Here is a 14,362-nt window from a genome sequence, read left to right as displayed (position 1 = left end):
ACTCGGAGAAAGTAATCATGTTACTGTCCATTTATCGTAGAGAAACTTGTGCATTTAAGGAGACTATTGAATTATATATATACTTTTTTTTCTATTTTTTCTGTACATTATTCTTAGAGTAAAAAGAAAGTACTCTCGTATTAAAATTTCAATGAAAACGCGTTAAAAATTCTGTAAGAAACACTTTATTTTTCCGCTCGCGAATAAAAATATCCTCTCGAGAACTTTTACAAGGTACGCAAATGGGCTTTTTAATTTCGTAAGATCGCCGACAGTGTGCGGAGCTCGTCTTTAAAGTGGGACGACGCGACGCGATTACACCGTAGACGTGTCGGTGAATATTTTTACAAACGTCTGACCTAAAACCCGACCGTGACTGCTGCTCGATTTTGCGCAAAGCTGTGAAAAAGAGAGAATACTCGACGGAAAGAGATGGAAACACCCCTTTCACACACGGACGCGTTTTTATAGAAACGTCTGACCTAAAACTACAAGTGAGCTGGTTTCTAACGAAGACGCGAGACGTCTAGAAAAAAAAGTCTCTATAAACAGTCCGGTATTTGCGCGTCGTCCCTTAATTCGCCCTCACTGGAGAAGACCAAGAACCTACGACGCGACGTCACGCGACGGCGAACGGCGTCGGCGACGGTCTGAAAGCCAACCGCGTAAACGTTGAACAAAAATGGACACGAATCTCGAGATGTAACGTTTCGGTGAATTCATAACGTTGCCAATTGGTTCTTGTTTCGTTAAGTTTCATTCGTTCCACGAATCACAGTTGAGACCATCATAGATTTCGTTTTTCGGTACTCTTCCACGATTGTCAAAAAGCCACAAAGTTCATTTTATACGGGGAACGAAGTGGTAACGCAGGCGACGTTTCCCAACCTACGATCTCGACGTTCCTTTGATTTGATCGAACCTTTGATATGGAATTAATGGCTGCCGCGGGTAAAATTAGTTGGTAATTTTGCGACAGGAAAGGAAAAGGAAAGGATTGCGTGAACAGGGAATATCGAAAAGCTTCGAGAGCTGTCGTTTACTGGTTAACGTTACATCGAATCCAAAACTCCAAGTTCCGACCGCAGATTTAATTATCGCCCTGTTTCGATTAGCCCTCGGTAAAAGGCACGGTATTCGAGCATTTTAAGGTGCGCCGCGTCGCGCTACGGTGGCATCAAGCAAATCGCGACGGGAAGATTCGGTCTAACAATGAAAGGCGGCAACGAACTCGCTTGCGACAGCCACAATCGAGGCGAGGCGAGGCGACGCGACGCGAAAGGAAGCAAAGTTGTCGCGAATGGAACGACCCGGCTAACATGGAAAAAAAGAAACGTTAACGCCGCCGGCTGATTTACGACAGCTCGATTAATGTCACGCTACGGACGTATATTTCGTCCAGCACTACTGTTACGGAAAAGTTTGCCAACTCGTGTACAGGATGCTTCAAACTAGAGATTCCTCGTGCACAGTTGTACACGAATTTCTGGTTCGCATTTCTGAACGAGCCATCGTCGCCCGTCGAAACAATAATCGCATCGAATCGTACGACTCCCGTTCCGTTTCACGCTTAACAACTATAAAAAACGACGCACGAGAAAGATTTGTATGCGAGCTCACGTTCAGCCTTGGCGGCCCTTATCAAATCGTATGAAACATCACGAGCGACCATTTAATACCAGGATCTGATACATCGGTTTAATTTACCCCCCCAATAGGCGTATATGTATATTTTCTTAGCTGGTACCACGCAACGAGGCGAGGGGATAAATAGTTGTTTATTTACGAGTTCCGATATCCCCGGGATTTAAAATTCAAAGCACCGCCCTTTGCGCCACGTTTTCAACCAGTTGGGTGGCCCCAGTGGCCTTTTGAATTATTTTTAATGATCCATCGTAATCGAGAATCGTAATCGAAAGAAAAAACGACCGTTTATTGTCACTGTAACGGGTCGTTGGGATTTGATATTTGCTCTGGAGCGTTCCGATTGACCAGATAATTGGACACGAAAATCCGTTCGAAAGGTACGCAACTCGCAAAAAGACAAGCGAACAGCGAGTTATTATTAATCGATAAACCTTACCGTAAATCTCGTATACAACTCTCGTATATAACTTACCAATTTTTATCGTTCTCGCGTCTGTTGCAGTTTTGGTCAGCTTACGTGCCCTGCTCCTCTCAGCACCTCGACTCGGTCCAGCTGGCCCTGGAACAAATCGACCTGATTCGTCGATTGGTCAACAAGCATCCTGAAAGCATGGTTCTCGTTACCACAGCGGAAGGTGGGCCATTTAATTTGTGATTCTACCTCTTTGCGATTCTAGCCCGGTTTTCCGAAACGCAACGAGGCACAAAACGTCGCGTCGCGTCGCGTCGCGTCGGCGTTGGGTCGCTCTTGTTTACACCGCAGGTCCCTCGATGGGAGGGGGAATATCGCTGTCGACAAGTTAACGCCGAGTCAGTCATTGTTCGATAAAGCTTACGTCGTCGTCTACGCGTTCTAAATCAACAACAACTTTTGAACTTTCCTTCGGGTGGTAAATACCCGTGAGTTTACGCCACTTGGATTGCCGATGATCCAAACGACAACGATAGAACATTTGAAACGTTGGTTCGTATCGTTGGCGATAACTCGAAATATCTCAAGTACTCGAGAATAGACTAGCGTACTCTTGGGGAAACGATTAAACGAACAAATCGATCGACGAAATCAAAATTCTCGGAAACCGTAAGGATCGAAGATCCTGAAGGAGGACGCTTTTTCTCGAGAGCTTCGCACGCGAGGAATATGAAATCGAGCTTCGAGGTCGACGAACGTTGGGAATTACCATCCTCTATTTGTTCCTGAAATGGGCCGTCCGACGTTACACGCCGCCAGAATTCCTGGCGAAATGCCAATGTCAGAGGGTGGTGGTGGTTGCTGGCACACGCCCGCGAAAAGAATGCCTCGAGTTTTCTGCTTTAAGGTGAAAAATCCACGGAGTGAATCTTCCTGCTTGCTTGCTGCGGCCGTGCCTTCCTCGAATTTAATTAATTTCTCGCCTCGCGGCACAACCGAACGGTTAACGACGCGCCCGCGCCGACCGGATAATAACTCGACTCTTCGCCAATCAATTAGTTCCGTCCTACAATCCTACGTGACCGGAGAACAATCGGAATCGACATTTTCTCCTCGTTTTTTCTTTCATTTCAGTTCACTTTACGCAACTACGAAACGTCTTTGTATAAGCGCTTTAAAATAAAAGTCGACGAGGATCGAGCTAGCTCTCGCGAATAAACAAAAATTGACTGATTCGTTCCGGTCTGTTTGCTCGTCTCTGGACCGAACCTATCGTCTCGCATTCGCTTCTGATTGTACGGAACGTGCGACGTCGAGCGTCGCTGGACGAACGCCAGCATAAGATCAACTCGATTGAAACCTTACGGTTTCTCGACATCGACGTCGACATCGGACGTCGTGGAAAAGTTGGGATCACCCATTGCCGCCGCCCGGTCCCGTTCGTCGTCATCGTCGCCGCGAGATATGCACCTTGAAGAATTTTTCATGCATCCTAACTCGTGGAAAGAGAACGCCTCCGTTTGGAAATGGCGCCGCGTCCTCTCGATGTAACGAGCAGCTTCCGAGCTACGAGACTCGGTAAACCTATTTCCCAATGATTCCCTTCAACGTCGAGAAAAAGGTAAACGGAAAAGAGGCTACGCCATGGCCGCCAAGAATAAAAGAACGAAGAACAAAGAACGAGGCAACGAGGAAACTAGGAGGGTTGATATTTTCACGGGGGACGTCGATTTTCTAGCAACTTTTGCACGCGATACGTGGAATACAGGTTACGCGAAGGAACAATGATACTCGAACCCAAAGAAGACATTTTTTCGTTACTTTGTCCAACTGAAATGCTATTCTTATCGTAGGATTCGCTTCGAATTCATAAACAAACGTTTAAAAAAGCAATTAGTATATTTTCCATGTTGTATGCTACATTATAATAATTTGCTCTGTTTCGTGCAACGTGAACGGAAATCCGATGAGAAAACGTCGGGAAGATACAGCCGGTTGTAAATTCCGACTGAAATGGAAAAATGTCAAGCCATACCCGTCGAGCCAGCTCGTTCGATAAGCCAAACCTCGGCGATTGCATGTCGGCATGCACATGCATATGTAAATGGACACGAACATGGACATGCGATACGTGGTCGTACATATAAGGGGTCCGATTGTTGAAAATTCGCGGAACTTTCGATCGATTAAGAAGGACAGGAATATTATCAAGAGGATACGTGTTTCTCTTTTCTACGTAGGACTTACCGAGGACCGACGTCGACGACATCGAGTCGAGCGGTCAGTTCTAAGAAACGGTAGACAAAGTAGGTGTGTTTACATCCATCGATTGCCACTTCTGTCTGGAAAGTTTTGACGTAGAGCGTGCTTTCGTAGCGTTACTTTGGAAGAGCAATAGTTGGAAGGACCCTGGGAGTTGGAGTCTCAGGATTTATGGGAGGTGAAGAGGAACCCGTTCTCGGTGTTCTCGTTTACAATGCTCGCGCGACCAAGTCGACTTGTTGTTGTTGTTGTTGTTGTTATGGTATCTTGCGTAATTTCTGTCTCTGGTTCAAAAATGATGAAATCATCCCTCCCTTAAAAGCGAACTCAGGGAACTCGGAAGGAAAAATTGGCCGTGAGAAAGAACGGAAGCGGCATGCATGCGAGACATCGGGAATTCCGAGATGAATGGAAGAACGGCTTGGAACATTGGCCGTTCTCCCCGTGAAACGGCTGATAACGTGGAAACTTGGTCTACACGTACGCGAACGTAATCGGTCACGAGTAGCTTGTACGCGAAGTACTCGGCCGAAAGTATGAACGGTGGTGGGCACCGTGTGTAGGGAGGGCTATAAATCAACGAGCGCGGTAAATCGAGGTTCATCGACAGCACGTACCTCCCAGCCAGCATTCCTTTTTCGGTTGTTCTTCCATTAGACGTTTAATACAGCGTAATCACCGGGCACGTTCCCTTGCGAGAGAAATGAAAGTTGCCAGGAGAAATGGTGATGGTACGAAACGGGTCGATTTACCTCGGTGCTCGCTCGCGTACCAACTAACGACAAACATACCTACCTATGTTTTCTTCATATTCCTATTACATCAAACTATTTCTTTGAATAAATTTTAAATGAAATTATCGTTGGAACGACGCTACGCAAGACGAATAAATTGTGCCGGTCGCGAGAGAATTGAGGTGTTCCATTAACGCGAACTCGAGGCGAGGGGATACTCGATGGCGTTTGGTCAAAGGCGGAAAAGTTCAAGGTCCCACGAGACAATTGGCGACAATTTCGTTTGGTACTCCCGATGAAACAATGCGACGCGCGCGGATTCGACGTATACGCGGTTCCCGATATCGATGTTCCCCGGAAGCACCGGACCTAACGCAATTTGTACGCGGTGTTTTAATCGAATCCAAACGACACCGAACCCGCGAATCCGATTTCACGGAACCTCGATGGTCCGGCTCTTACACGCTCAGGCTCGATTAAAACGATTAAACGACGCGATGCGAAGCGACGGGGAAATCGAATTCGCGGCGCGCTGACTAAATACTGACAAAATACCGGCTGCAAGGAGGATTTCCCTGGCCGAACGATCCTTCTTCGAAAGTCCCCGTGATTTCGTTATCTGCTACGCCTCGGGGATTCATCGAAGCCCGTTTATGCTCGGTGGGTAATTAATGATCCGCGCTCCGCGATAACGCTCTCCCGCGATGATCGGTAATTTAAATGATTTAATTAAATCTACTCGAGCGAAGATGAACTTTAATTAATCGCGTAGCTCGATCAGCTGTTCCGACTATGACTTCCATTAGCTTGGTGCAATTATAATACTGTAAATATTGAACATTTTGGGAACGAAATGTGATTTCAGGTATCGAGAGAGCGCACAAGGAGGGTAGATTAGCGAGTCTGATAGGAGTGGAAGGAGGCCACGCAGTCGGAGCGAGCCTAGCAGTCCTGAGGATGTTGTACGAGTTGGGTGCCAGATACCTCACACTTACTCACACGTGTAATACGCCTTGGTGAGTTTGCCAACAAAAATAATCGATTATACGACCTTTGTGTACAATACTACGCCAAATACCGATCGAATGGAGAAAATGGTACGATAATTCGTACCTCTGTTACCATTACCAGTCTGAGACTATAGTAGCTGATCGAATCCTACGGTGATCGTTGAGCGAGTTAAACGCGACGCGTTATGTAACGCACCGTTAAAATCGAAAACATCGAGGATCGATGATATTATCGGTGGCCGTGAAATGTGTACCTACCACCCGTAAATGCCAACGTCCCTTATATTTATACGCGGAATTACGTAACCGGTCGAACGATAAATCATCCGCGGATTAATGGAACCGTAACAATATTATCTACGTTTCGGTGTTTCCGCCATCGACCGCGCGCTTTACGACTCCGATAGATTTCATCGATACGCTGATAAATATCTACGAGAAGAGAGTTATTTTGGCTACGCGCAGCAACATCGAACAACGAGAAACAATTTCACCCGATTCTACCGACAAGATACGCCAGCTTAGAGAACATCGCGTTAACGCGGACGATTATGGCTCCCAAACTGCCCGTACTCCTGAAAGCCTGTTCCTAGATTCGTATCTTGGGTGTCTGCCCCGTATGTAATCCCATCAACGTCAGAGACATTTACAAATCTAACCCCGGGAACCATTTATCGTCGCCGACAAATTTCTCCAAACGATAGAAACTATCGGGCTAAAAAACTTTATTTTTAAGAAGGATCAATTTTAGAGTCTCGATCATGCGTCGAAACTAAAATTAACGATCGTTTAACATCGAAAACACGTTTTGATAAGACGAGCAATCGTTTACAAGTATCGGTTCTTACGAATCCGTGAATATTCGAAGGAATCGACGCGACCACGACGTCGACGTTTCGAATCAAGACGTTTGTATACCGTGCGCGGCGCAATTCTCTCGTGGTCATTAATCGAGGGAACAATTCTGCCCGCGTTGCTTAGTATCGCGGACATGAAACTCTATGATTAAAGGGCATTGTAGGACGATAATGCTGAGGATTGTTGGCATTGAGTTACTGACCTATTGGTTCGTTAGGGCAGAATGCAGCACAGCGGATGAACCCGGTCAAGTGGCTCGCATCGGAGGTCTCTCCAATTTTGGCAAGGTGAGTAGAAACAGATGGCTTGTTTGAATGAATTTCTTTGAAAATGGTAAAATGGATAAAACGTGTTTCCGAGTTTGAAGCTGGCATCGTTTCCTTGTAAGAGGAGGCGAATCGAAGAGATTAGCGGCAGTTTCCAAACTCTATTCGCACACTGTGCGACCGCACGCGTTAAATGTAGGAAAATAGTTACGCGAACTGCTCGACGCCGCAGTCGACCTGTTCACTGCTCAGTGCTCGGTCTTGAAACTCGAGATGAAAATTCGAACGCGAGTTATTTATGAAAATTACCCGGTCCTCTATTCGCGGTATTCGCGGTATTCGCGTCCAAGTATTCATGAATTCCTACCCCGACATCGCCGCGCCGCGACGCGACGCGACGCGACGCGACGTCGACGTTGCGAAAAGCCTATGCGAAAGAAAATTATGGCTCGCATCGATCAACCCAGGGAACAATCGTTCGCCGTTTTAAACGCGCATAGTTCGAACGGTCAAGGTTCCAGTTTAAACCGTGATCCAGAGTAGAAAAATGTCGACGATTACCAAGTATTTATAGTCTTGCAACGACTCATCGGTCTAAGAACTCTAGAATGTAAGAAGCAGCGATGGCGATGATATTAGTTTCGTAGACAGGCGGCCGTCACCACTGGTGAACCTAGTGTTCCACGTAACAATGTTTCTTTTCTCGGAATGCGAATACCGTGAAAGTTACCAACGCTCGGCAACGTGTTCTATTTACCGAGAGCATCAGAAAAACGCCACACAGTCCCAAGGGTCTTTTCCAACGGCACCGGCAAGAAGGGTATAAACGAAACGACTAGGAGGGCATGGGTAGCGATATAAACCGGAAGCCGGTTCACGCTCCACGGACAAGAACCAAAGGATCGGTGTAAAATGTCGTAGGTGCGTTAATCATCGCGGCTTCTGCGTTTAGTCAGTTTCATTGTAATCCGATTACTTCCAGAGTCGCTTCTACATGTAATCTTATCTCGTTGAAATCGTTGTCTGCACAGGGAAATAGAACCAAGAAGAACGGATGGTTGGAAACTGTAAAGGTCATTTATTATTAGAATTTAAATATTTTGTCCGAGGCAATCATCTACTACTAGCACACAATTATTCCAGTTGTTCGGTTGACAAGCAACCGATTACTCGAGACAAGTCTTGAAGAACAAAACAACTCGGAAACCGGTAGTCTCGGATACTCGAGTCAAAGAAAAGTTTGGCGATTGGCACCAAGGGGAAGATGAGAGAACAAGTTCGCTTAAATATTCAATGGAAACCGCTTACAGTTTTTCAGTGATTGCTTCAGTCGTTTAGTCTCGTTAGAAGCAGAAAACGTGTCGAACCATTCGTTTCACTTACGTAACCGAAATGTCGAATCTTGTTCGTGTCCCCCACAGCCACCCTCTCACTCCCTCATCCGCCTTTAATCTATTCTCGAAAACTTTTCGTCATCTCTCTCGGTTTAAGTCTGAAACACGAGCGAACGTCACGTATACGTATGCGTTTCCTAATTTTACATTAAAGTCAAACTACAGACTTGTAAGTCAGGTATACTTGACTTACTCGAAAAAATAACCGACGTTCCAACGAATGTATCGAACGCGTTTTGCATGAATTTCCGGAATATAATGCGTCTAACCACAAGAAGAACTAGCTCTTTTTCCAAGCGGCCTCATCTGCGCGCCGAGACGTTTTATATACGATCCTCCACTTTTCTTTTATACCTCGTTCGGCGGCTACACCATTTTTCACCCACACCCGCGTAATAAACAGCTCCCTCGAGTACTCGATAAAAATTCCACGTGGTCTCTCCAGGAAAAGAAGAGACATCGTCTGACGGATACTTTCATCTGTCTACTTGTACGATGATACGAGGGCTCCGTATTTAACATTGGATTCAAGCGTTTCGTATTGTCGTAAACATGTTGAAAAATGAAAGTCGTGACACTTGACTAGATTTGACCGATAAGTTCAGGAAAGCATTTCGTGGAAGACCAGCTGCCGTTTTCTCTCCGAAAGTTGCCATCTAAATAAGCGAGCATCGACGCCGAGCATCGACGCCGAGGGTTTCGTGGTGAAACTTACCGACCAACGATATCGCTGATAGCCGGTAACAAACAAAAGTATCGAGACAAGTTTCGCTGTCCAGACAGAACACTGAGGAGAGTAATATAAGGGACGACTCGGTGGCGGTGGTAGTGGACGACTCCACCGCGATCAAAAGTCGAGACGAGTCTCTTGGTTGTTTTCACCCACGGATAAAAAGGAAAGACGCCGCAAGTTTTGTTTCCGGCTTTGTTTCATATGTCGTTCGACCATATGATCGCGGAACGCCTTCCTTGGTAACTTTTCGACAAAGGATGTGCTTTTAAAAATAAACAAGTTTCGATCACTTTGCAGCGGAAGATGAGATTTCACTTTTGCCTTGTCGAACAGGAAACTTGTTTTAAGCACCGTAACTTTACGTCACTCTATACGTTCTCCACGCGACTTATATTCGATTAAAGCCAATATCCGACGATCGCGCAAGTATCCAGCATGCGCAAGGAGCGTAAATAAACTGTAAGGGCCCATTTGCTGAGAGGCGATGATATCGTACGATATTCCAGCGTCGATAACTCGACGTGTTTCGACGAGCTGAAAGCCTGAGTATCGCGTTAACAAGTAGACCGATAAATGGAGAAATATCTATATATGTATGTATGCGACCCTGACATCGAGCACCTTTGAGAAAAGCTCACCAAAAGATTAAGTCTATTCGTCATCCTGTCGGACGATAGAGCGGACTTGTACTTAACACGGTCGCCGTAACATAACGTTACCTTTTCCCAAGATTCGTGAGGGTAGATTCATCGAGTGTTTGGTAGAAACGTGTAACTGCAACAGACCTAACCCTAACGATATCTGATTGTGAGCAGGAAACCTCTACTCTTCTCTTCTTTGTAATTTAATTAAATACAAACGAAAAAGCACCGTCGTGTCGTATATTACTCGAATAATGAAAAGAACAGTATCGGTACGAGATTCCGAAGCATTTTTTTCCTCCGCGAACGTCGCGCGTCACTTGCACGTGTTTCTTCTCTTTCCGTAACAATGCGTTTTTCTGCCGCAAATTCGAGTTTTCTCATTTCTTTTTACCGACAACTGCTTCTTAATGGATCTCTCTGGGTTACGAGTTTTATTTGTCCGGGAAACTCGTCCGTTTCGCTGTGATCGAACGGAGCCGCGATGAAGAAACGCGAGGCACGCGAAACAAGCTGCAATTCTCGTTTTTTCGTTTCGATTCGACTCGTACGATCAAACATACCCGTCTTGTTATTTTAATTTCGTCGATTCGATAGTATGTGTATAACGGTAGAATTGAATAAAGTAACGTTCGAACTGTACGCGTTTAGTCATCATTCAAGTTCTCGAAGGATAATCGATATCAACTTACCAGCCGAAACTTGGTTGACTTTTACGACAGTTTGGCTCCCGTGAAACAATCCGGAAAATTAAAGTTTCTCACGTTGTTACTTGAACGAATGCATTTTCGTTTAACGAATGCACCGTTCTGCCTAAAATACGCTAGCGAGAAATCCTTGGGATTCGCGAGGTAACTCTCCGCGTCTAACGACAACTGCTTCGCTCGAAAGGTACCGGAAACTTGCCCAATTTCGTGATAATGACTGCTGCAGTTAGCGATAAATCCGTCCTTTGGCTAATTTCACTCGAACGTACCGAAACGATGCGAGGCGAGGCGAGGCGAGGCGAGGCGACGCGATGTAACCAGAATCGAGATGAAGGGAACCGAAAAGAATAACCGTTATGGTAAGAACGCGTCGACGAGCAAGGAATGAAGACGAAGGAGGATGGCTGCAAACTTGTAAACGAGGAGCCGAGAAACGTGATAAATAGGAATCTTGAAAGATACTGTTCGCGACGGTGCTGATTTAGCTAAGCATCCGCGTTTAATGGATGCAACGTTCTTCGAAAAGACGGATGGGAATGTTTCTGGAATTCGAACGATAACTAACGAGTAGACTGAAGTTGTGGTTAGGAATTTATTTAACGAGACGTGTTACCGAGAGTTGATCAACATTTCGATATCTAGTTTTGTTCCAACAAAATGACAAGTAACAACGATGACATCGAAATTGTATCCGTACAACCGTATCACGAAAGCCTGACGACAGGACCTATCCGTACTCGATTCGATATAATTGCTGTCGATGTCGGTCTTTTTCGTTCTGTATTTTTTGGAATTGCAAAGGTAGCGGAAACCTTCTCCTGTCTCACGTCCTCGGATCGAAATTCTTTGCAAACGAAACGTCCCAGGCACCGTCTATCGTGAATTTCAATCTGATTGAACGGTGCTGGCAATAAGTGTCACGCGGATCACACGTGAGCCCGTTGCAAAACAGAACAGTCCGTGTCTCTAAAGAAAAGTTCACCCTCTCGCGAGCAATCGTACGAAAGTCTGTTTAACTTTTCAAACAAACTTCTGAATTGTTGCGCACGGCTTTCCGCGAACGTTCCCTTCGTTCCCTTATCGCCGTTTTCAATCGAATAACGTCACCAAGATCGCTTCCAGACGAAATGGCCTAGTCGAATTTAACGAAATATTATGACATCGAGATTTGTTCATCCTTTGCTATGAAAAATATGTATTATCGAGGAGACGAAGGAACTCGGTTCTCGCGATCCTCGAGACTTGTTTTGTTATCGTGATAATTATACCACGTACATTTTCAGAGCATCGTCCTCGAGATGAATCGATTGGGCATGATGGTGGACCTTTCGCACGTTTCCGTACCTACGATGCTCGTAGCTATGCAGACATCGAGAGCGCCGGTTATCTTCAGCCACAGCAGCGCTCACGCTCTTTGCAATTCTTCGCGAAACGTGCCTGACCACGCGCTGCGACGTTTGGTATGTTACGAGATCGAATCTTCCTCCGACCCTTGGAATTTACAAACAGTGGAAATGTAAACGACTACATCGCGGAGTTGCTTTCGCTTTTCTCTGTTTCAGGCGCGTACCGACGGTATAGTCATGGTATCCTTCTACCCCCATTTTATTAGCTGCGACGAAAAGTCAACGTTGGAGGATGTGGCCGGTAAGCGACTTGAAAACATTTGTCTTTTCTACGATAGTAATACTCGTCTCGTTGAAAATTAAATTAAACTAACCAACATCTTTTTTCGATACGAGTAGAACGGCATGGCATGGCATGGCACGCCTTTATGTTTTCGGGTCGCAAAACTCTCTCGGCTATTTATTTTCCTTCTCACGAACCAATTAAAAGCTAATCGAAGCGTTGTTTAGCGTTCCTTTGTCTTTCGATCGATGTTGACTCGATGTCTCTTCAAAGATAAATGAAAAAGACGATATTCACCGGTGGGGATTGAACGAGACGAGGCGAGGCGAGGCGGGGCAAGGCGTCCATCATTCAACGTTACGGTTACCGGCGAACAGTATCGCGCAAACGGCTGATGCTTTGAATAATGTTCATCTTTCTAACCGGAAACGAAATATACGGGCCAAAAGCGAATTTATGCAGCAGCGTATTCTCCCGCAACGTTTCCGCGTAAAGAAAAAAGAGTTCTCATCGAATGCGACTGCAGAGAGAAGGCGGCAACGAGCAATAACGCTTGCACATTCGCAAACCCTTTGCGATGCATGAACACGACTAACTTTACAATTTTAACGGGAATACCGTGGAACTTGGCATTTCCCGGTTCTCTTCTTTGCGATACACTTTACATAGATAGACGTGCGCGTAAATCAGACTACAAACGAGCATCTACATGTTTTATTAGCCAAGTTCATTTCAACGTTAAATTAATAATATTGGCAATAATCGTTTAGCATTTTATTGTACGAACGAATCGTATTTATTGGACTTTATTAAATGTTCTGTCGCATTACCGATTATGATTATTAAAATTGGTAAAAACAACTAAAAGCGATGCTGCCTCGCCGGGCTTTAATAATAGTCCATTTCCGTGGTCGCGAAATCTCGCGGAACCAGGGAGGAAGTGGCGAGAAAATTATGCACGCGAGCAGGAAGCGCTGCGTTAAACCGAATCGCAGCGATAATTTGGACAGTTGTCGCGCCTGTGCCCTCGCGATTACATCGCTTCTCGTGATTGATTTCTCGTTGCCGTGCCAGTCTCGTAGCACGCTTCTGTCTGGAGGGCGCCGATTACCAACCAGTTAATAATAACGGAACGTTGCGCCGCGCCGCGCCGCGCCGCGCCATGACCACGGCATTCGATTTGCGCATCGTGCAAGAGTGCACGAATCATCCGTGCGTTTACGTACGTCGAATAATGCAATTTTCACGGGTATGCTCGATGCGTTTCGCGTCAACTGCACCACGCTCTACGCGTTTACCTTGGCGTGTTACTGGCGTTTGCACTTACCGCGCAGAAGACGGCTCGCGATTCCGGTGTTTGCAGACCCGATTCTCGCGAAACGTCGGATGCACGCTCGCGCCCCGTAGATATGCTCGTCGACGTTCGGTTCAACGAATTACGGATACGATGATTCCCGGGAAGACGCTGTTAAGTCTCTTTACTTGACATTTACGTATAATATACACGTATAGATCAGGTGCGCGTACTCTTTGATGAATATAGTTACAAAGATACTCTTTAAAACAAATATTTCTCCATTGAAATGTTTTTAATCAGCAAACGTCGAAATATATGTATACCTTTTACATCGAAAAATGGCATTGCTTTCTTAAAACGGAGAAATCTGTTTTCCTCGATGCAGCTAGTAATTTAATCGACAAATGTACGCGGAGGAATACGCGATGTTGTTCGTATTCCTCGAGGAACTTGAATATAAGCTTCGACGATCATTTCCGTCACGCTTTCATCGCACGATGAATAATCTTGTCCTTTATCTTGCTCTGTTCCAGCTCACATTGATCACGTACGAGCGGTCGCCGGAATCGATCACGTTGGGATAGGAGCCGGGTACGACGGGATCAATCTGTAAGTCTTTCACTCGACGTTCCCCATTCCCCGTTCCCCTTTTTCTTTCCGAACCATACAATTTTTCCTCGGATTATCTCCGAAGCTTGTAAAAATATCTTTACATGTCCTATGTTTCTCTCTCTCTCTCTCTCTCTCTCTCTCTCTCTCTCTCTCTCTCTCT

At 45.6% G+C, this 14,362-nt stretch overlaps 1 protein-coding gene across 5 annotated transcripts in view; it reads left to right on the top strand.

Moving 5' to 3' along the window:
- Positions 1-14,362, top strand: part of LOC128873693 (dipeptidase 1) — a 43,609-nt gene that overhangs the window by 19,931 nt on the left and 9,316 nt on the right. For all 5 annotated transcript variants that reach the window (XM_054117443.1, XM_054117442.1, XM_054117441.1 and 2 more), the window contains 6 exons: positions 2,150-2,282; positions 5,921-6,071; positions 7,141-7,210; positions 11,948-12,124; positions 12,227-12,311; positions 14,124-14,199. In XM_054117443.1, coding sequence (XP_053973418.1) covers positions 2,150-2,282; positions 5,921-6,071; positions 7,141-7,210; positions 11,948-12,124; positions 12,227-12,311; positions 14,124-14,199 — 692 coding nt within the window. The remainder of the gene's footprint in view (positions 1-2,149; positions 2,283-5,920; positions 6,072-7,140; positions 7,211-11,947; positions 12,125-12,226; positions 12,312-14,123; positions 14,200-14,362) is intronic.

Source organism: Hylaeus volcanicus, chromosome 3 (assembly GCF_026283585.1).
Source record: "Hylaeus volcanicus isolate JK05 chromosome 3, UHH_iyHylVolc1.0_haploid, whole genome shotgun sequence".
Classification (NCBI taxonomy): domain Eukaryota; kingdom Metazoa; phylum Arthropoda; class Insecta; order Hymenoptera; family Colletidae; genus Hylaeus; species Hylaeus volcanicus.
Note: the sequence above shows the minus strand (reverse complement) of the source record. Positions and strands in the feature narration are given on the sequence as shown.